This window comes from Brienomyrus brachyistius, unplaced genomic scaffold (genome assembly GCF_023856365.1).
Source record: "Brienomyrus brachyistius isolate T26 unplaced genomic scaffold, BBRACH_0.4 scaffold96, whole genome shotgun sequence".
In the NCBI taxonomy this organism is placed as follows: domain Eukaryota; kingdom Metazoa; phylum Chordata; class Actinopteri; order Osteoglossiformes; family Mormyridae; genus Brienomyrus; species Brienomyrus brachyistius.
In genome coordinates, this window is record NW_026042371.1 from 478,395 (window position 1) to 502,325 (window position 23,931).

At 44.8% G+C, this 23,931-nt stretch overlaps 1 protein-coding gene across 1 annotated transcript; it reads left to right on the forward strand.

Annotated features, from left to right (window-relative positions):
• The first annotated feature begins 886 nt into the window (after positions 1-886).
• LOC125727400 (E3 ubiquitin-protein ligase RNF13-like) lies at positions 887-23,755 on the forward strand. Its single transcript, XM_049004072.1, has 10 exons — positions 887-1,032; positions 4,500-4,630; positions 4,883-4,963; positions 10,066-10,191; positions 15,138-15,225; positions 16,165-16,255; positions 17,640-17,745; positions 17,869-17,962; positions 21,817-21,897; positions 22,316-23,755. Exons 2-10 carry the CDS (start codon positions 4,517-4,519, stop codon positions 22,684-22,686), a joined length of 1,152 nt encoding a protein of 383 aa, XP_048860029.1. The 5' UTR covers positions 887-1,032; positions 4,500-4,516; the 3' UTR covers positions 22,687-23,755.
• The last annotated feature ends 176 nt before the right edge of the window (positions 23,756-23,931 follow it).

Here is a 23,931-nt window from a genome sequence, read left to right on the forward strand (position 1 = left end):
CGGAATCGGGATCCAGCCCAGAGCAACAAACAGCCCTGATGCTAATGGCTGGTTTTCTAAACTGATGTGCCAGTGACTCTGCTATTAACACAGCGGACATTTGTATTTATGGAGTTTTCATATTCTCAATTTTTTTTTTGCGAAAAGATCCTACAGTAACTACCTCCAGTATCATTTATACATATCAGACAATAACTCATCAATTCTCAATACACTAGGTGCACGTTATAACATCACAGGACATAATAAAACATGTTTTATTAAGTGACGTATTTAAACTTCACATCATTCATTTTCATTTAAGAAATAACACTAAAAAACAAAATTGAAATGATTACATATTAAAATACAATAATATATCATTAAACGCAAGTAAATTTCATAGTAGCCTAATACCTTTCTCTCAGCGCATGTTCTCCTCATATTGAATGCGTTTCCTCTGCGTCTAAGTAGGCGAATTGGCATCTCTAAATTGCCCATAATGTGTTTGTGTGTGTGTGTGTGTGTAAGCTGTGCGATGGACTAGCATCCTGTCCAGAATGCCCCCTACCGTCTACCCTATGCGGCCTAACATAGGTACCCCTGTACAATGTACAGGATGAGCAGGAGGCAAACATAAAAGAGACATTTTTTAGTGTTTCATGTCTTGAGAGTGGAGTTTCCCACATTATGGAAATGGCTTGAAAGTAGCCTTCGGTTTATTAAAACGCCCTGCAAGACCGTATTGCGTGCAGTATTTCGCTTTCCATTTCGAATCACGTGTATGTGGCTGATTTTGGACCCGGGTCCAGAAGTGAATGGCTGCATAAGCATCCAATCAGTGGTGTCGTCGCGGGAATCAGACCAATGGCGGGCTACTTCCGGCCGCTGAACCCACACTGTGATTATTGTTGACTTTTTAGCTGTCCTAATGCGCTTGACTGGGAGAAGTGGTGTGTGATTGGTCTCGATCATGAGCCCGAACTGAAAATCACTGTAATGCCCCGGACAGTTCCGCGATTTTTAAGGAGAAGATTACGTCCGTCTAAAAAGGTAAAAGCAAAAAGAAAAACACATGTATGTTTGCTTTCTAACCGTCTTTAGCAGTTACAACGGGAAGAACAGCCCCCAGATGGCGAACTGTGTAGATCACACGCAGAAACCTAGTTTGGTCTCGTCGATCATTTAGTCTCCTCGGTCTTTTAATTAACCGGCCGTATAATAATCGACACTGCGTTACAGGTAAGGCTGAATATTTTTTCAATACACTTATTAATTTACTTAGCAGATGAATATGATCTGCACGTGCACACGGTGTTATCATGCTACAGGATTAGGCAGATTGCTTTTTAATGAACTATTTTGCTAACTCAGAATGAAATCGCAGGCCGGTGAGATAAGATTGTAAGATTATCCAGCGTGCCAGACGGGTGGAGCGGGCAGCCAATCAGAAGCGGCCTTCTGACGAGCCTGCTTGCTTATCCCTGCTGATGTCCTTTCATATGTTGCACTGCAGCAAAACAGCCCAGATCTCAAGCAATACTGACGATGCGTTTATCTGTCATAGATTGGATCCTTCCACTCAGATTAGGGACGATTTGGATTTGCCTTACACCAGATCTCAAGTAAATAAGCAAAATCTGTCTCCCACAATATAATACCCTCTGTCGACAGATTATATTATTTTTTGCCAAGTAAAAATGTATGCCCTTTACTGTTAGAACAGCATGAAGTGTTGGGTCTTTATGATGTACACTGGAACTAGATAGGGGTGTTATAATCAAAGACTGCCTGAGAGGGTCTCTGATCAATGATCTCCACAAAGATGACTGACGAGGCCTTAGTTTAAGGAGAGACCGGTAAGGTCAACGCTGAGCATTGCTCTTAGGTTAATGCTCTCTGAAGAATGCATTGTGAAAATGGAAACTAACTAGTGAGCTGATTAGATCAGAGCAAAGTAAATCCATCCTTACACAATGGGGGGGGGGGGGGGGGGCATTTGAACAAAGCCCTTCTTCAAAATACTTTAGTTTAATTTCGTTTGGCATTAGATACGTGAAGGTGGCTTAGTTATCTTTTTGACATATACAGTGATCCCCCGCTATATTGTGCATTTTCCCCTATCGCTGATGGGTCTGGAACGTAACTTCCGCGATAGGTGGGGGGGGTCACTGCATCTATAAAGTTAGATGATTACTAGATATTCTGACCTTAAACTCGTGTAAAAACAGGTGATGGGTACAGTTGTTTTAGCTATATAACAAAATAAATCTAGATAAGATTAGATTATATTCAACTCTTGTCAGTGTGCAAAGTACAGTTCAGGTAGTGAAACGAAGCAGGGTTTTTAAAATGAATGTTCAAGATAGTGTAAAGTGCTAGAAACAGCTGTACAATAGTTTACTGTGATAGCTGTACAATTAGCTTACTGTTGCTAAGCCATTGAAATGCCCATTAGCATTTTTGTTAGTCATGCATGACACACGGATTTATGGTTTCAATTTCCTTCTTGGCCTTCATGTTGGGTTCAGTGGCTGCTGGAGGCATCCTTGCGTCGTAAATGAAGGCACCCTGCAGGTCTCCACAAAAATCCAACCAATATGTTACACAGAGCCATGGACATGCAGAAAGTCTATTAGCTTTTGAGGGATCTCATATTGGTGTGTCATGGTGTGAGTTCAGGGAACATACCAAGCTGAGGTATTGGCATCTGTGGATCATGGTCATTCACAGTGTTTGGGAGGTAATTCAGGGTTAACCTTCTTCATTTTAGTGCTACCATTATGGAGCTTTTGGCAGGAAAGGTAAGATAGCCTTTGCAGGATTCGGGGCCATGTTCTCCAAGGGATTCCTCCTCCTTTATTGGTGCAGACGGAAAAGGAGCTTTAGACAGATCTGGAAGGACTCGTCAGCAGTATGGTCTTGCCTGCATTGGTCCAACGTGGCCTTAAGTGGATCGCTGTAGAGCAGTTTTTTCCCGATCCAGTCCTCGGGGACCCACGGTCGGTTCATGTTTTCGCTCCCTCCGAGTTCCTTGCCAGACAGTCCACGTTTTTACTTCCTTCCAGCTCCCTATGGGAAGCTGAGTGAGAGCAAAATCATGGACTGTCTATGGGCCCCTCAGGGCCAGATTGGGAAACACTGCTTTAGAGGACCACCAATGCTGTAGCTCAGGGGGGTGCCCAACTCCAATCCTGGGGGGCCAGAGCCCAGTGTAACTTAGTTCTTTCCATGTTCCACCATAAATGATTCAGCTCAAGAGCTTTGTAGTAATTAGCACAAGGAGTTGAATCAGGTGTGTTAAATGTAAAATGTGCAGGACTCTGCCCCCCAGGACTGGAGTTGGGCACCCCTGCTGTAGCTTAAAATTGGAACTTTGAACAGAACACACCTAATTCCTGTGTTTCTAACTGCGAGCAAAGGACCTAATCTGATTGTTCAGATTGCTCAATTGTTGAAATTGTTCATGTGCTTAACCTTCTGTACAAGTAGGGGAAATGTCTCCCAAATTCAGCACATTCTTCAGCAGGAAACAGACTTCATTTTGTTTACTGAAATGAGGAATACAGAGTAAATGAGGTTCAAATTCAAATAGCATGTGATTAGAAATGATCATTAAAGAGTCAAAATTCTGGAGACGACTAAATAATTAGGGGACAAAATAGGACTTAATACGTGAACATGAATGACCTTGCAAGGAATTTGGTGTGACCTAAATATATCTGTGTGGATCTTCAAGTGGGTTTTAAACATCAAATAAAGATGCAGTTCTGACACCAGTTCTGAAGTATGTTTATTCATAAAATGTAATAATTGAAAGAATGCCTTGCAGTTTGAGGTAACAAAAGCCCACAAGGATTGACTTTTAATGTGTTTCCAAGTGTGAAGTTCAAGTTTATTCCGTGTGTGGATGGTGACTCCTAATGATTTTACTGCCACGTAATTGGTTTTATTGCTGTCGTTTTTAAATTAAAGGTGATTCTCAATCATTTTCCTTGTATGATTGGTGACTTTTTTGATTCAATATTAAGGAATTTGAGCTTTAAATGATTCAGTTGGAGTCTTAATGGCTACAATATGTCTTTTATTTCGATGCGTTTTTATTACCTTTTGAGAAGATTCAGGATCTGAAAGAGTGGAAGTTTCAGTCTATTTCAGCACTGTAACCAAAGTCGGGAAGCTTCTCACGGTTTAACGTCTGTAGATCTAGATCAGTGTTTCCCAGTGCGGTCCCTGGGGACTCACAGACGGTCCATATTTTTGCTCCCTTCCAGACAGTCCACATTTTTGCTTCCAAACCCAGCTGCCGTTCATACGGTCCACATTTTTGGTCCGTCCCAGCTCTTTTCCAAACAGTCCGTGGAAAACGTGGACTATCTGTGGGTCTCCGCGGACCAGATTGGGAAACACTGATTTAGATATTGAAGTGTACCTGACTAAGTTCCTCCCTCACATCTACTGATCAGACCTATGTTTGGATTGTGAGAGAACTCAGACAGAAATTTGCTCATGTCTCTCAGGAATTGCTATCTGAACAATGCTGCTGTCCTTGGCAATGCTGATGCTGTCCGCCACCCAGATCTACACCATCTTCACGGTGCAGCTCCTCGCTCTCCTCCATCTGCTGCCTGTGGAGGCCGACATCTCAGTGGTGAGCAGAGCTTCTCCTTCCGCAGGCTCAGACTGCTAGAGTCTGGCCCGGCATGGAGTGGGATTATCCACGCTGAACTTTACTGGCTACTTCAACCCACTTCACATTGGGGTTTTTTTATCGGCTTTCGTTGAGTCACACAAGGAAAGATGTCGATATGATTTAAAACAATATTGTGTAAAATTGTTTAGTATTTACTTAGATTGTATTGTTGCATCGTTTTTAACACTTCTGAAAACTTCTTTATTTCAGTATTCCTTTGACAACAAAACCGAGAACTTTGATGATTTGCCAGCTAGATTTGGTTACAGGCTGCCCAGTGAAGGGCTTAAGGTAAGGTTCTCTGTTGGGGGTCTGTTTAGGCATTCTGAGTCATGTTGAAGTACAGTGGAACACTGCAGATGTCACGTTGTTTTCATGAATAATGAACGGATGCTGTGTTAGCAGATACAGGGCTAAATGGAAAGTAGTGCTTTGACAGTGTTTTACAAGCTCCTGATGGCTGTTCTTGCCCCCCCCCCCCCCCCCCCCCCCCCGACAAACATTCCTCCATTAACCACCTTTCATCAGTGAGCAGGATTTTGGGCTTGTTCTTTTTTATAATGAATTAAAATGCTAATGTTTTGGTGCTATGGAGACCGTATTCTGTCCTCAAGAACCTGTGGGGAATGCACACAGTGTTACAGTTACAGAGTAACATTCAATAGTGTAGATTTATGGAAAGCGTGGTATGAGAGTCAAAACACTCAGGTTGCATTAGTAGAAATGTAGTATATTGGTATCTTTTCAGCACTTCGTTCACTTTAGGGGGTGAGTTTAAACACATCGGCACCCCACCCCCCCAATTTCTGTCTGTCGAGCATGATGAGGCTGAACCCTAACATCCTTGATTATTGGTCACCGCCTCTTCATACAGCAGTGAGCACTCGGTCTATTACACGCTTTCATTTCGCATTAAATGGACTTGGAAAGCTGGAATTACATCTGCCTTTTAGTCTCCGAAGAAATTAATATACCAGGAAGCTCTGCAGAAATAAATGCCCTTCGGTGCGTTTGATAGTAATAATATTATGGTTTTGTAAGAAGAATAATGTGTTTCAGCGCTCAGGTGTGTAGTGGGGATTAGAACTTACGTCAGGCAGGTACGAAGGGGAGCGTGATCTATCACCTGATTTTTTTGTTTTTGTTTTTGAATTTGAATCAGTGGGTTTGGATCCTGCAGCTTTCTGCCGTCTGCCTTCGATTTGTTCTTGCCAGTTGCCATTTCTCTGTGGTGCCGATCAAACCCGGAGCCCCCTGGTCGGGCAGGCCGCGTTTCCTTGGCGACCGCCGTCTCCCATAGGAGCAGTAGCTGGAGTTAATCTCGGTCATGCGCCTCTTCGGATGATACTCCTTGGCTCAGTTGGTGCTGAAAATCTGAACTTCAGCTCTGTGTATTTGCCTCCCTGTCGCTTTTAATGATCTTATGTAGACTGTGTGCGGAGTGGTGTCCGTGTTTTCATATTCCCAAAAAGTTACCCTGACTGCTTGTTGAACAAATTATTAGCTTATTTTTTTATTATTTCATAACTCTAGCTTGTAGACAAAAAGGAGTGAGTTGTTGGGTAACTAATGATTGCAGTCACTGAAGAATTAAATCAGAGCACAGAACAATATAAAAAACGTGGTTTGTTATTATCAGTTCATCCATCCATCCATCCATCCATCAAGCCATCCCCTCGCCAGCCCCTGTTTTAGCCGCACATTTTGGTCAGGGTCACTGGGTGCGTTAGACCAACGTGACTAAAATCGACAGCATTTTGCATTTAAATATGAAGCATTTAGGTTGTACTGCTGTAGCCGTTGTGTTTTGGTGGCTGCTCTTTGCAGAATGGCTCAGGAAGACCTTTACCTGCACTGGAGCACAGCACCGATTTAAACACCAGCAGAGGTCCTGTTACCCTGTGCTTCTAAGGTTTTGGGTAAATATTGGCATGTATGGCAAACTCCAGGCTCTCAGAGAGGCTAAGAGGTGTTTGGCAAGAGGCAGTTAGTCCATGACCGTGACCTGCACATCACCTTTAATATGCATTAATTGTTGTGATTTTTTTTTGGGGGGTGGGTGGAGAGCTGTATGGCCCTGTTTGTGAAGGGGGGGGCAGGTATGTAATTTGGTGGCAGATTATCAGTTAAAGAAGTCAATGTGTCCAGGGGTCCCAGTCCTGATCCTATTGGGAGTCTATGGTGAAAAACTGTTGTTTCAAAATAATGTTTTTTTTTTTTTTTTTTTTTAGCAAATCTGACCAGGCTGGGGAGGAAATAACCTAGAAGTTGATAATTAAGATGCCAAAGGCGTCAGCAGTGTGTAGGGAACCCAGGGGGCTGAACACTTACGCAGTCTGCATTTCGGTTGGATGCTGTATAATAGGCGCTTGTTCTGAGTGGCCACAATCAGCCTGTGGATCTGTGCAATATGCAGAAGCTTCTATAATTTCCCTGTTTTTTTTAGTCTTTTGTCTTTGCTGTCCTGGAAACACAGAGAGTTTGGCTCACTTTCTGCCGAACGATATCATGTATTCATGAACAGTCTCTCAAAGTACGACAGGAATTAAAGGGGCAGCTATTCACAGTCACTGAAGCTGGGGGGAGAGTCACTGAAGCTGGGGGGAGAGTCACTGAAGCTGGGGGGAGAGTCACTGAAGCTGGGGGGAGAGTCACTGAAGCTGGGGGAGAGCTATGTGCAGAAGCAATGTGCAGTCCACATTCCCCCAGGCAACCGGTCATTTCCTTAAACACCTTGTACTATTGTCATGCTTGTTCTTCTCGATTCGACTGGTATTTAGTGTATAACCTGGAGAATAGCCATTTAGGGGTAAGGGGCTTATTTATTTGAGTTTGCAAGAGGAGCTAATCTGCTAGCTGATATTATCATTGCAGCATATACAGAAAACTTTACAAATGTGAACCCCCAAGAACAAATATAAACCCTGGCCTTTCTGTGTGTGGCTGGTCACTCATGATGATGTCTGTGTGAATCTCAAGGAGTCTCATGTCAATGACCTTCTGGAGAGCTAGGATTTATACTACCAGCAGAGGGCAGTGTAAGCAGTATAATTCCCCATGTGGTACTTGTGTTTTTTATGTTGAACACTGATCAACGTGAGTGTCAGATGCAGAAGCTGATGTGGGTTGTTGTGTAAATCCCAGAAGGAACCCCTCTTCAGATACCCTTCATTACCCATGTTTATAGAGATACAGATTTTAGCTGGCGTACTGGCAAAGAAATCACTTAATAGAAAGAACAGGTGATACACATGACATTGTGGAGGAAATCGGGCAGAAAAGACCCCTTTCATCCATCCATCCATCCATTTTCCAAACCTCTTATCCTACTGGGTTGCGGGGAGTCCGGAGCCCATCCCGGAAGCTATAGGCACAAGGCAGGGAACAACCCAGGATGGGGGGTCAGTCCATCACAGGGCACATTCACACACCATTCACTCACACAATTTAGTAACTCCAATTAGCCTCAGCATGTCTTTGGACTGTGGGGTGAAACCGGAGTACCCGGAGGAAACCCCACGACGACATGGGGAGAACATGCAAACTCCACACACATGTGACACAGGCGGAGAGTCTAACCCGGGTCCCAGAGGTGTGAGGCAACAGTGCTAGCCACTGCACCACCATGCCGCCCACGACCCCTTTCAACTTCCCATGATTTAAAATAAGCTTTTATTTATGGAAACTAATGCTTGCACTTGTTTATGGGAGCAGATTGTATTTCCCATTTGCTATCGCAAGAATGACTGAGTTCTCTTGCTTGCATGGTGTGGATTTCAGATTTCTTTAGGGCAGATGTTGAGGTGAAGAATTTACATAAAGTATCTGACCGACAGACAAGACATGGATTACTTTTATCTGTTACATTTATGAAGGTTTTGTGCAAAAGTTAATGTTTTTAACATTGTTAATGTTGCTAAACTTCCTGTTTCCTGTAAATTAGGATGAAATAAAGCGGAAGATGACAGGGAATGATTGATTTTCAGAAGCGAGCGTACGCTGATGTCCCAGTTAGCAACTCCATTCGTTTTAGAGAGACCCATTGATTTGAGGCTGCCGTTATTTATATATTTACAGGAAGCCACCCTATAATCTGCATGACTTCTGCCTGATTTCATAATATCAGTCTTGGTAGAGTTGCTGCAGCCGGTAGGGGGCAGCGTGGCCTGGATAATCCGTTCTGCTGTCGTGCCTTTTGAGCTCTGTTGCCTTTCAGATGAGGCGCGAGGGTCTTAGTGACTGCTGACTAGGTGCAGCTCCCCATTGGCTACCAGAGGCGGCCCGAATTAAGGCGCTTTTAGCTTTTATTTCAGGGCCTGAACAAAATTCAGAGCAGAAACGGCCGACTGCTGAGGGATGCGCTTTGGTTCTACTGCCCCCCATCCACAATCCATCCCAGTAAATTTATGTGCTCACAGGTCACTGCAGGGTTATTACTGTTAGTGAAAACTAATCTAGGGTTGGCACGGTGGTGCAGTGGTTAGCACTGTTGCCTCATACCTCTGCGACCAGAGTTTGAACCTCCGTCATGGCTTCATGTGTGTGGAGTTTGCTTGTTCTCCCTGTGCTGTTGTGGGGATTCCTCCAGGTATGCCGGTTTCCCCATACAGTCCAAAAAAACCCTTTAATTGGAGTTCATAGGTGTGCGTGTGTGTGTGTGTGTTCCCTGTCTTGCGCCCGAAGCCTGCAGGATAGGCTCTGGATCCCTTCAACCCTGAATAAGACAAGTGGTTTCAGAAGATGGATGGATTGTACATAACATGTGCTGTGTATCTGTGTAGGATTCGTTAACAGCCAGACACAGGAAATAGCTCTACAGTTTTGTCTACCCTTAGAAACACATTTTAAAAAACTTTTACTTAAATATATAAAAACTAAATAGAAATAGAAATACATTTAAAAAAAAAAATCCACTCAAACTAAATTGGGTTTCAAATGAAAATGTAAAATAACAATAAAAAAAAAAAAGAAAATCAAAATGACAATAACGTTGGTTGACAGCCATACCCATCCCCCCCCCACTCGCTAATTGCCTTGCGTTTTCCGTTATCTCTTCGAGATGCGAGAAATGTGCGGCAGCAAAATAAACTTTCATTTAGCAGTTTTAATACGAATTTTAATTTCCTGACTGTTACAGATCAGTGCTGATATTGTAGGGGCCATAATTCCTGATATGCTGCATGCTGTCGGTCGACCCAGTAGGATTTTGCTTGGTGTGGAAGTTCTCCCTGTTTCCCCCTTATCATCGCGACAGCTTATTGATGGGCAGATTTCAGAATCACACGGGTCTCTGTTGATCTGCAGTATAATTTCGTCGTCACATCAAAGGTGGACTCGGGCAGATTGTCATTGGCTGAAATGAAGATGCCTCCTGATTGGCTGTCCCTTTGCAGGGCTTCCTGATTGGTGCGCGGCCCGAGAACGCCTGCGAGCCCATCGAGCCCCCACCAATGAGGAGCAACTCGAGTGGCGCCTTCGTCGTGCTCATCAAGCGCTTCGACTGCAACTTCGACGTCAAGGTGGGCGTCTACTAGCTGCTGCCGCATCTGGCCTGACACCTCTGTGGTCTGGGGGTCTGGATTCTATGTCTCTGCGGTCTGCATGCTCTCCCCATCTTTTCTTCGGTTTCCTCCAACAGCCCAAACACAAGCTGTTAGGTGGATTAGTGTCACAGTTGCCCGCAGTGTGCACCCTGCGATAGACTGGCATCCTGTGGTGGGTGTCCTCTGTCCAGTGCCCTCTACGTCCTAGAATAGGCTGTGAGACCAGTGCAGCCTGGTACTGGAGCAGGTGATTGACTGATTGTAACATAGTTCTTCTGCTTACTTTAATCCACATGGGCGATTGACTGAGATTTTAACTCAGATATTTGTTTACCTCACAATGCTTGTGTTCTGTCAGTCGCAGAACAGGCGGAAGGAAGCGTGCTGCTCTGCAGGGAACTGACACAGCCTGTGTGTTACACAACGCTTTTATTTGCTACTCTTTAATATTCTTAGATGGTTTGCTATCAGAAATTCATAATAATAGTTAATTTCATACTGATTGCTGGTTACTTGAATGCTGGATACGAGAGCTTTATGGTGTAGATAGATTTTTGTTGTGTGCATGTGATCACAACAACTTCTTCACTTTTCCCAGCATTAATCTCATTGTGTTTTTCAGTTTCCCTCCCCCATATTGCGATTCCCTTAACGAGTGACTGTAACTGAGCCCGTCTCTTCACGTCGATACCAAGCCAAGCCGTCCTTATCGCACTCCGCCTTAAAGAATCGCCGCGTAATGTCACCCGAGCCACGCCACTGCGGGGGATGTGTCAGCGCACAGAAAAATGTGGCAAAGCGTTTTTTATCTCCCCCCCCCCCAGTGTTTCACCTTCACAAGGCAAGATCTCATTTATGTGCAGCGCCTTACGCGACAGTGAGAGGGATGGCAGGGAACGTAGATTCCCCTCCGGGCAGGATCTGTCTGGGGCCGTGGATCTATGTGACGTGCGAGCTGCAGCCAGGGATGGTGGCTTTCAAGCCGTAAATAACGCATGCAGGTTCCGCACAGTGCGAGGTGTCCCGCAGGCAAGGTCAAGATCCGATTTACTCTGGGTGTACTGCATCTGGGAGCGGGGTCTAATCTATGAAGTGGGCGGAGCTATCATACAGTACATTCAAAGAGTTACAGGTGCCCCCCCACAGCCTCTACAAGGTCTAAACAGCAGCACAGAGGTTTTATCGGCATAACACAGGAAGTAATCTTTGTGTTTGGGTCAAATTAATGAGTGTGGAACCTGTTACGATCCATCTATTCATCTTATACTCTGCTTGTCCAGTTTAGGGCCAAAGATGACCCAGGAGCCTATGCCAGGAAGCAAAGTACACCCTTTCAGCCCAACCTGGATGTCTGTGTCATCTATTTGTAATTTAGTGGTGGTTTATCTTGGTTAGTTGACGTGCGGGTCCCCGAGCGGTGATGTGTTGGTCTGGAGGGTGTCTGTCACCGGAGACCGGGTGGGACGGGTGGGGCAGGTACATCCTGTCCTCTGTATGAGTCTCAGCTAAGCGCCCACTGCTGGGGGAAGGGGTTCAGGACAGGGAACCAAGGAGCGTGTCCCTCAGTTCACTGGCTGAATAGATGTGGGCGGGGTTTCGGTTGGCCCTCCCACTGCCCTCCACGTCTGAGCCGTGACTGGGCACATGCACGTTCCCTCCCAACGCCCGTCTCCTGGGCAACCAGCACTGCGGGGAGCGTCTGCTTTGTGGATAGATATCTTATTGTTCTTCGTTGATATTAAACCTGGTTCAAAGACCATGACTCAAAGCTGGCATTTCTCATCAAACACTGTGGCATAAAAAAGGCCTTTGAGACCAGAGCTGGGAAAAGCATTTATTCTGTGCCTTTGGGTGTGCTCTCAAATAGGTGAGTCGCAGTTGCGCCAATACATGGGCGTAACGCTCTGCAGCTGGGGTGTAAAAGCCATGATGATGTACGTTTTATGTCACAACTGTAATATCCTCTACACTCTACTGCCGTTGTCTGTATCCTACGCACCGTCTGACTCAGAGAGGGGAGTAAAACTGAAGTGGTGGTTGTGATCTCACATAAGTGTCTGTGTATATGTGTGTCTGCCTGTGTGTGGGCCTGCATGCCTGTGTGTGTGTGTTTCTGTGACTGTGCCTGTGTGTCTGTGTATCAGTGTGCCCGTATCTGTGTGTCTGTGTGTGTTTGTGGCTCTGTTAACACACACACACACACTTTTATCTTTGTGGGGACCGTCCATCCATTTCTATGGGGAAAATCCTAATCTCACCATGACGATCTTAAGCCCTATTCAGTTCTAACTTTAACCATAAGTAACCAAACAGTCACATATTTCTATTTAATTGAGTTTCACCTTGTGGGGAACAAAAAAATGGTCCCCACAGTGTCAAAAGGTCACAGGTTTTTATCTGTATGCTGTACATGACCACATACACACTCATACACACACACACAAATCTAGCATCCAGTTCAATTTTGAAACAGCCCTAAATTATGATTGGTTTCCTGCTCGCTGACTTGCCAGGTTTATCTAATCTAAGGGGCTGCCTAGCTGGTCTACTAAGGAAATTCATAGAAACTGGGGGGTGTGTCCTACAGCCAGTGGTAATGGGGTGGGGGGGAGGCTGGTGGTCCCACATGGCAGGAAGCATATTTCAGGACAGCAGTGTTCTGTGGTGCTTTCTTTACATGCTCTGTGCCTGCGGTTTGCCCTGTATAGCAATGCTGTAAGGCACTGCAGTAATTACTGATGCTATCAGCCAGATCCATCTTCTTCTGAGGAGCCTGCAAACAGACTAATGATTTGCTTTAAATGCTGTTTTTAGAGGGGGTGGGGAAGGTTAAGTGCTGCCAGGAGTGGCCCTGAGTTTGGTATTAATACCCATTTTTCAGGCATTTGTGAAATGTACAGCAATGCTGCAGGACATACTTGGTGATCTAGTCTTTTTAGCAAATGCATTATGGGTAATTTGCAGAAGTTGCTGCAGTTTTCTGTATAACACAAATGAGATTAGGGGAGGGATAGGATCACCCTGCAATTTGAGTTGGCAAACTAAGTAAGCAAACTAACTTGCCAGGCAGGTCGAATTACATTGATATAATATAATGTAAGCTCCCCCCCATATAAAAGGCCTGGGTCATACTGCCATGTCAACAGCATACATGACGTTCGAATTTCTGCCTGTACAAACATCCTCCCCTGCAGCTGGGGTACAGTTTTACCCAAGCTGACCTCCAGCTGCCGTTTCAAATGTTTCGCTGTTTCAGTTGTTATGAAATGGAAACCCTCTCCTTTTAGAGGTTTAATGAGTTTGAACTCGCATTTGGCTCTGTGACGTGTTAGCAGATGTACAGTGACATCTGTGTATTTTTAATTTAGTTGTTTAATGAACTGAATTAAAACGACAGAGTATTTAAATTTTTGCGACTAATCAAAGGGCGGCACGTTCATATTCAAGTTAAATGATCGCTTGAAAAAAGCAGAATGTCTGCTTAACGTTCCCACTCGTCTTGGGAAACCTGGAAACCTGTAGATGTTTACATATTCAAAACTTCATATGGCAGTATTATTTGTTTGCTGACATATTTTTCCAGGACATTTTGACTTTTTCTCTCGATTTCCATGTGTTTTCCATAACTGGAAAGTTGCTTGACCATTTTCCAGGTTTTCCAGGACAGGTTGGACCTGTGTTAAGACGTATAAATATGATCGGTGTGTTTTTAAAATTTTTTTTTTTTTAAATGTATGTATGATTTTTTTGGAATAAAAGAAATGAAAATGCCAAAAATCAAAGCATTAGCAATGCCGATCCCCCCCCCGGCTGATTTTGACACGATCGTGCAGTTTGTCCACTGTAGCTAAGAAGTCTCTTGGGGCAGGGCCAATGGAGGGAAATCTGGGTAATTTTCAGTGCCTGGGTTCTGACGGGCGTCGTTAATCTGTGAATGCCGGCGCTCAGATCTCCTGCAACATCACCCACAGAGGCGTGTAGGACATAAATCAGGGGAACGCATCTGTTTACATAAGCCAGTGAAAGCATTGCGGATTCCAAGGAATTCTTGGCTGCTAATAAACATTTTACGACCAGACGCGTGGAGGGAGGTCACATGACGGGAAGTCGGAAGTAGGCATAATGAGATGTTTGGTCTCTGGTAGCGGCCATGGCTCCACAAGGCAGGAACACATGGGCCTTACACGCACAGAGTATGCCTGTCAGTGCACCCTAATTGGTGGCGTACTAGCTACAAATTAGCCATAAAGCTAATTTGCTTCTAATGGCGACCACACTGTCTGAAAGAATCAATGACCCTGTTCAGCTATAGACATTCTTTATCTTCTACGAGAGTGGCTTCTGCTGTAAAATGACGAAAGCACCGCGAGAGACCTCAAACGAAATTAACAGCTAAATGCTTTTTTTTTTTGTTGTCGTTAGCAGTATTATAAGTTAATATAGCTGATGTCAGTGTGCTTTATTTTCCGGCGTATTCCTGTCACAATCTGCGGCCTGGACGTGTCTGCTGTGATGTCGTCGTCATTGTTAACCACGATTTATCACTTTGGCTTATGAGTGCTGCTCGGGTTCACACTGAGACCACGAAGGATTCACAGTAGATTCTGAACGAGCCTGGGGGGTCACATTCGCTTGTTAAATTGCTACAAATAAATGCATTATGTTTGTTGATGAATTACTGTTCGCTGACATTAAACTTGGGGGGGGGGGGGGGGGGAATTAAGATACCTACTGATTTATATTATTTCTGGAGAACCATTTTATTTCTTTGTCATTGTATTAAAATAAGTGCTCTTAAGGTCATCATTGGACTTGTAATTTTTTTTATTTATTTATTGGGCTACATGAACTGCCAGTTATCGGCGTGGGTGAGAAAGCGTTGGGACTTCGGCGCCTGTAATAAAGCTCTCGTCCCCCTCCAGGTTCTCCACGCGCAGAAGGCCGGGTACAAGGCCGCCATTGTTCACAATGTGGACTCGGATGACTTAATTAGCATGGGATCCAATGACTGTAAGTGCTCCAGAACACACAAACATGCACACGTACCGATTTCATTTTACTGGGGCTTTAAAAAGGGGCCAGATCAGATCGCGATCCACATCCCAAACAAGCAGACGATCACGCCTCCAGTTCACTGCTGAATGGTTCTAAGTCCTAAAATGCTGCCCCCCACAGTACCTATTCATCTCGGACTGTTATTCCTTCTACCTCCCGCTTATATTTTATTGTTTGTTTATATTTCTACTTGTATACTATAATACACCATTGATTTGTAGTATTGAGTACTGCCTACTCCCATAGTGCATTGTTGATTGAGGCTAAATTGTGACGTGACAATGAATCCGAATCAGCAGTGCTCATCCATCCATCAACCAGATATGTTGATTGAAAATAAGAATGCATATTTATAATATGCAGTGCAGCGCAGTGCTTTCCAAGACATTTCCCGTTAATTGGCTTATTTCATTTCCAGACAAACGGCCCTCCCTCTCTGCCTTTCTCACTATCTCACGCTTCTGTTAGCGTATTGGCAGCCTCTGCATTGTGGTTCCTCGGCACGTTCCCGGCTTCTTGCTCGCATATGCTTTTCCACGGCGGTGAAAGAACAGCCAAGAGTGTAGGGATCTGACAGTGACAGTGAGAGCGCCACCCTGCTGTGACAGCTGCAGGACCCACGTAAACAACACAACTGTGATGGCTGTGAGCCATCCAGACGCATATGTTTTTCAGAACACTTCATTAATAGGAAACCCTAATTAGCATATGTACGTGATAATAATGAGGAGTGATGGCTCGTATGGTTGCTATGGCTTCAATTTCTGAAATTATTACTATAGACAGACTGTGCACGAAGTAAATCTTGTGTTAAGTATTGTGTTATTTTAACTTAGCCAGTATCACTAATGGGGTGATATTCTATTACAACTGCTTCCCTGGTTGTTCTTTCAGTGGATATTTTCAAGCAGATAGACATTCCGTCGGTTTTTGTTGGCGAGGAGACAGCCAATTCCCTGAAGGAAGATTACACATACGACAAAGGGTGAGTGGCTTTGTGTTTTCTGTGTACGTGGAGCTCCGAACACGGTGTGCTGTGATGTTGGATTAAATCTGCTGAAACTGCATAATTAGATACCTCCTTCCGTATCTGTCCATCTTCGGACTGCTTTTTCTGGACAGGACTATGGCAGGCCCATAATCTGCCTACATTATATGGCCAGAAGTATGTCGACACCAAGGGCATGTGGAAATCAAGGGTCCGGTCAGCGGATTATTGCTATGATAGCATGTAATGGAAAGCCTTCCCAGAAGAGTGGATGCTAAGACACTCCTAGTGGGATCTCCTGTCAGTCAGGTTGGGTATAGATGTTTGGTGATCAGGTCCCTTTTCGGTGAATTTGTGTGACCCACCACTGCACAACTGATCTTGCTCCCAGACCTTTTGACCTTCACAAGCGGTTCCCTTGCAGTTGACTGGGGCAGCTCTAACAGGGCAGAAATGTGGCAAATGACTTGTCAAAAAGATGCCATCCTATGATGGTGTTGAGCTGAAAGTCACTAACCTCTACGGTACAACCACCCACTCTGTACTAATGACTGTTGCAGGTGACTATGTGACTGGGCGCTGAATTATACACCTGTGTTAGTGGGAGTGCCTTAACTAGGCAGTTCCTCTAATTAATCGGGGTGTCCACCTACTACGGCCATATAGTTTATTACCAAGTATGACTAGTATTACTCATTGCTTTATATCTAGACCATAACCTGATATACCACAGTATATTGCTTTTCACTTATAAAAATTGCATTGAAAGATTGAAATTAAAGTGTTGAATCGAACTTCCTTGATTGCATTTAGTAGGAAATAAGTGTTTTCTGTCCTTTTCATTCAGTACATTCGCTGGGTTGTGCAAACATGCAGTATTTCTACACCTTGCGCGGTAAATTGGTTCCGCAACCCACTGCGATCCTTCAAAGCCGCGTTCATCGTATGTAAGACCATTAGATAAAAATTGGCTATTCCCAACCTGTCGTACACTTTAAATCATGCCTAGATTACAGAACTGCACCTATCCGATGTAAATTCAGTGCAAAAGCAGTACAATAGCTGTTGGAATGTATTGTTTTGGGGAAGAATGAAGACGGAAAAGTAGGTGCAGTTAGGGTGCTGGCCAGTGCACAGGCACGCCTCGCTCAGTCCACCCTTCAGCACTTTGTGCACCAATTTGAAATAGTGCATCTCGTTTAGTTTTTTAAGCATTTTTTAAAAAATATATATTTTCGAACCACGATTGTTCAGAACTGCATAAGATGTGGGCTCGGGGTATATGGGTTACATTATAAAATGCACTTACCCTACAAAGCGGTTACATCAGCAGTGCTATCTTTAATGCCCTCCAATCGCTTTTTGTTCATACTGCCCCTAGTGGCCACATTATCCTCATGCCCGAATTCACCCTGCCTTTGGAGTACTACCTGATCCCCTTCCTCATCATAGTGGGAATCTGCCTCATCCTCATCGTTATCTTCATGGTAAGTGGCGAGCGTCTGCACCGTGCCCATTCAGCCAGGAAGCCCTCGGCTCCCACAAGCTTGGCTCCCCGATCGACTTCCTGGCAGGAAGGCCGGCTCTCATCTGCGCCTCCTGTGTTTCAGATCACCAAGTTCCTTCAGGACAGACACAGGGCAAGACGAAGTCGCCTCCGTAAAGATCAGCTAAAAAAAATCCCCATTCATAAATACAAGAAAGGTGAGGGGGGGGGCTGTGCTGAGGGAGGGGTGATTAATATGAATCGCAGCTTCTGGATGGAATGAGACCAGTCGGTTTTACTCAGCCACGTCATTGACTGAGGCGTCGTTCGTCGTTTCCTGTGTCCGGCTGTCGACTTCAGCTTCCTGCGATTCTGTCAGCATCGGATTATAACCTACACTGGCTTCCCACACGTAGGGTTCATGGGAGGCATTCATTTCAAGGTCACACATTTGAAATACCGACCTCTAACAGGCTAGGTGTCCCATTTTAAGAAGCATTTTTCTTAGAATGATTTGGCCTGTTTTTTTTATGTGAAATGTCTTTATCCACTGATGTAAGACAGCCCCAAGTCCCAGGAGGCTCTGCTCTTACATCCTTAAGGTACTTAATCTGAATTGCCTCAGTTAGAGGAAGAAAAACAGTCTGATCCCTCTGCGCAAGGGTGGGTGGGGCTGAACTTTTTTTTTTTGCTGCTGAATTCCCATTGGCTGCTTTGACTTACTGTATTGCAGTACCGCACTGCCTTGTTTAAAGTAGAACCTGTTGTACCAGTCACATGACTCTTTTAGGGAGTGACTGGATTGGGGTGTAAGAGCAAGAGCAAATTGCTGCTCTCTTGGCTGGAAGAAACCAGAAAGCAGCCAAAACAGAATAGTGCTGCCTTTTCGGGTGGGGGGGGGGGGCACATGGCGAGTGGGCCAAATGAGGATCACCGCGGTAACCTGCGCCTCTTCCCGCAGCCAGACGACAGCCCTTCCCTTTAACTCGCGGGACGTTTTAAGGGATGATGTCAACGTGAGCTGGCAGCTCAGAGGTGGGCAGTACGCAGAGTTTGGCAGGAGGAATGTAGCAGGCGTTTTCAATGGCACTCTGGAGTCTGGCGAGATTGCCATCCTCCTCTGATACCCGAACGCAGAACTCCGGCTGGCTCCGTGACCCGCGGGCGGTACCACAGGGAAAGGATCCAGCCCAGTACCCATCTGCAGGTGGACCGGCAGTGGTCCATGTGCTCTATGGACTCAAAAACACCGGTGATATGAAGCTGACATTTTGCAGATCACACGTTACTGGGTGACTGTTTTGCTCCCTTGCTGAATAATGTGATAATTTAGGACCCCTGCCCCCACCACGCATGGCACCACGGCACATCCATACACATCCACTTATGGTAACTGCAACCCCCGCCCCCGTTGGAATACTCAAATAGCCGTCAATCCAAATTAGGTTCCAGATTCATCATGAGCCAGTACTGCGTAAGCGGTAATGGAGCATGAATGGGTCAGTCAAAAACAGCATCTCAGTTCAGTCCTCAGGGCCCCCCCAGACAGTCCACGGTTTTGCTCTATCCCCATTCCCAACACACGCGAACCAAAAAACTGAAGAACATTGAATACCTGGTTCAGATGTGCTGATAGCTGGCTTCCCTGTTGACTTGTCTCTGGGCAGCCGAGAGGAGTGGATTGAGAAACACTGGTCTAGATCGTACACAAAGTAAAGACTGAATAATTTTAATACCCAAAATGTTCTTCTGGATGGTTGTAGCCCAAAACCAGATGGCTCATGATTTTATCGATTTAATGGCAGCAAATTCAACTGGACACATAGATGTACACATGTACTGTCAGTGTCTGAGCATTAGGTTTTAGAGAAATGTTTTTCCAATATATAGAATATATTGAATGGCGGTTAGCCTAAATGTTCGGTTAATTCTCTGCATAGAAGAATGTTTAGCGTAATTCTCAGCAATGAAGGCTGATGTTAAAATATAGGTGTGCCTGTATTTATCGACAACTGGGCAGTAGTGTGTAAGTTAAAGTAAAATAATCTTGACTACACTTTTGTATTCTAACAAGTTAATAGTTTAATAGTCTAGGTGGTGTTACAGCGACGCGCAGAACTGCTTCACGGCATTTTCCTGACGTGTCCTCGCCTGTTAACGTGTCAGGGTGTTCCCTGACTATGCTGTTCTTTGGTGCGGGGGTGAACTCCACTCCGCTGAGGCCGGGCTGTGACTCTACAGCTCCGCAGCGTGTGCTGTGTCGACAGGAAGCCACTCTCTAATTAAAGGCTCGGGAAGCCAGCTGCTGGCACTCACTGTCTGCCCAGAAGACCCAGAAGTGACCTAGACCCCCTCCCCCCCCCCCGCTTAAAAGCCTGCTTTTCCTGTCTGATGCTCACCGTGATCCTGCTGACACCACTTCCCCCATCCACATCTGCCTGCCCCCCCCCCGCCCCACCGGGACGTGTCCGTTACTGCGTCTGGTGTGACTGTCTCCTTGTTATTTGCACCGCACAGCCCTCTGCTCGGAAGATCTGGGCCACAACAAGACATTAGCTCGCCTCCAGGTCTGTCGGCCAGCCCCCACCCCCACGTCACTATTTCTCATAAGGCCTTTGCTCCCGAGGATGTGGCCGTGATGGGACCTTTCCCTCAGGCCTCAGAGTGACAGTTCGGAGGGGGAGTGGCTTCAGACTCCTGACCCTAGATGGAAAAGACAGTCTGCTTCTCTAAACACCGAGCGGTGGCTCTTCCCTCACCAAAAATAGCACTGTTCAGAAGATGTGCTCATTTCAGCAAACACCTGCCTAATGTATCTGGACGCAAATCTGTGTAAATATGGATGAACGCCTTCTGCTGTACCCTAAGCAGAACGAGGGCTGGCTGATCTGATTGTTCGGTTTTTGGATCATGGAGCTCCCTGTGTTCCCTTTTGTTCTTTGAGGTGTCTCTCCTGCCCCGATGCCTTTTTGGAGTGTAGTATGAACCAGAAGAAAGAGTAGTAAATGTGTGCATGTGGGTAGGATTGGGGCCAGAAGTAAATGGAAGTTTAGCGTTCTGTGAAATTTCACTGAGGTGTTGCCCGACTTGCTTTGACATTTCTAAGTTCTCTTGACGCTTAGAGCTCTTCTAAGGTGGCAGCTGAAAGCAGTCTTGGTCAACTTTTTTTTTTTTATAGAACTTCCCTTCTCTCTCAGCATCTGCAGTCCTTGCACTTCTGTTGAGATGGTAGCTGCATTTCATTGCCATTGTACTTGTGCTCTGCATGATGACAAAGTTGAATCTGATCTGAACTGCACATTTTGGTGAATTAGGATTTTGGCTCCCACTTCCGGAGTCAAATATATGGAAGAGCACATTGTAGCTTTTTTTTTTTTTTTTAAGTTTACGTGGTATTACCACTAACGCTTGGTTGATTTCTGAATCTGCCGTAGTACTGGAAATGCCCAAAATGTCCTCCTTCAGATTACTTCTAAATATAACGGTTACCCTCAGTATTTCCTGTCTCTGAGCCGCTGTGATTCCTTTGCAAACTCCCCCACCTCCTTTCCAAATAATTTCTTTCCACTCCACAAAAGAATCACATTCAGGGACTAACATCGAATTCCTAATGCAGAGGGAACTTGCAATTAATGCTTCGGCCATATATGGTCACATGCAGTCTTGGCCTTGTCCCTGAGATGGAGGCAAAGCGCATTCATTTATAACTTGCATAAACACCGAAAGACATCAGAGAGCTGCCTCTGCTGGGGAAAGGATCAGGAAAAACATTCTGGAATTTCTAGGGAGTGCAAAGTGAATTCCGGCGTATCGGTGCACGCAGCATTTTCCTGTGTTAATCCAAGGCCTCTGGAACTTAAAGAACAGACAAAATGCTAATGAGATCCACTCGCTTGTAGTCTGGAACTTTCAGAGGGAAATGCTTAAAATACTTCTTGCTCACTTCCAGTTCTTTCCCATCATAAATAAACAAACTCCTTTTTTAATAAGGTGGTCTCTTCGGTAAGGTGATTTTGTGCTTGTTAAAGTTGAAATTAACGCAGTGATTACTGACGCATCTCTCCTCTTGCAGGGGATGTATATGATGTTTGTGCCATTTGTCTAGATGAGTACGAGGAAGGAGACAAGCTACGCATCTTGCCCTGTTCTCACGGTGAGGACAACCGTAGTCGTGTTTGTCACAAAAACATGCACTTCCACTAACAATAAATGGCACTTGATATTTCTTGTTGAATTAAGGACATTGACACTATGGTCAAGGGCATTTTGAGGGGCAGGGATACCCTGGCAGATTCGTGGGGCCCAGGACTCCAGTGGGGCCCTTGAATATGTAAAATTATATGCAAAATTGGGTGGGGGGGCCCAGAATTTCGGCGTATGCTCCTGACCAGAGGTGGAAATTTCCGGTCCAGAAAGTAAAAATCCAACCAACCAGTTGAGTACTCTGTGAATGTGACTCTTTACACTCAACTGGTTGGTTGAAACAAAATCTTGGTCTGGACTTGTATTCTCTGTCCTTGACTGTTATTTATATTGACTGATTTTGTGCCTTCTCTGCACAAACACTTCAGCTTACCACTGTAAGTGTGTGGACCCTTGGCTGACCAAGACGAAAAAGACGTGTCCAGTATGCAAGCAGAAGGTGGTGCCGTCCCAGGGAGACTCGGAGTCCGACTCGGACGAGGGCGACAGCAGTCGTGACGACAATGACGAGGCGTCCGAGAACACGCCCCTGCTACGGTCGTTGGCCTCCACCAGCACCCAATCCTTTGGCACCATGTCGGCCTCGCTCTCCTACCACGAGCGGGACCTGGAGTCGTCCGAGTATGAAGAGGATGACGATGACGAGATGGACAGTAGCGGCAGTGAGGAGGTCACTGTGGAAACCGTGGTGGTTCAGCTGCAACAGTCTCGGCACGGGCCGGGGGAACCCACTGTCTGACCCCGAAGAAAATCTGCCATCGACTTTAGTGATGTCAAGTAGGATTCCGATATCCATACTACAATCAGTATTTTGTTTGCCAGTTTTGTTTGTAAATCACTATTTGTGCACATCACAGCCTGGTCGCTGGACACGACAACAAACGGAGGATCCAGTGTAGTAGTGACAATTTCTTTCCCAGGAATTTCTGTAATTTGAAGTATATGGTTACCAAAGATGGTCATTTCTGTAGGATGCTAAAAAGAGTTGCATTGCACATAACAGAAGAATATACTTCAGCTGTGTTGTACGAACTGTTTTTTATATGCTGTAAATTTGATGAGCTTTTATCTTCACTGTGAAAGGAAAGTCACGTAACACTGTGTGCTTTTAAAAGCATAGACCTTTCCTAACACTTGTCATGAATCATGAAGGATCACAATGTGTACATATAATGTATAGAATTATACAAGAGACGGAATTACAAAGCAACTTTTTCAAAGCGACGATAAACTTTGTAGTCTGTAAGCGTGAAAGCCTCTGTATCAGAAGGTAGGGATGTTTTAGAGAAACGTAAAAAAAAAAAAGATTAACTCAATGAATAAAATCTTAATGTACTATGCAGTGTTATTTTGTAAACTTCAATGTAATTTCTAATGTAAAGCAGTTTTAAAAGTTGGCATTATGAAGACGCTTATGTAAATTTCTGTGCTGTACGACGTGAGAACAGATAGCCATTAATAGATCAATATTGTACTTTGACGCTGGTAAATGCTGTGGACCACTCGTGTAAGTCCAGCCAGTCAAGACGCGCTGTGTTTCCATTAGAGCATACTTCCTTTCTGAAGAGAAATGGAGAGACGTCATGAAGTTCAAACACACCACTTTTTAAGTTATTTTTATTAGTGGGTCACCCTCTCGCCTCAAGATGTCACCGTTAGCAGGAATGTGCATTTGACACATCTCCGCTTTATATGTAGTTTGCCAACAAACTGGAATATTCTAGTTGACTTTTATATAAAGATTATGCATGTGCAATGTATTTGTGCGCTTAACTCCATATGTATTAAAGTCACACTTTCACTTGAAATCCTGTTCATGTTTTTTTAACTTTAGCCAAATAGGCCGACTGAGGTAAAACCTTGTAATGTGTATTTTAATAAATTGTGATCAAAATACTACTGTAACAAGTGGCCAGCTAATATGAAACGGATACACCGACACTTTTTTTGTGTATGAAATTTAAACGCAATGATATGAAATGGA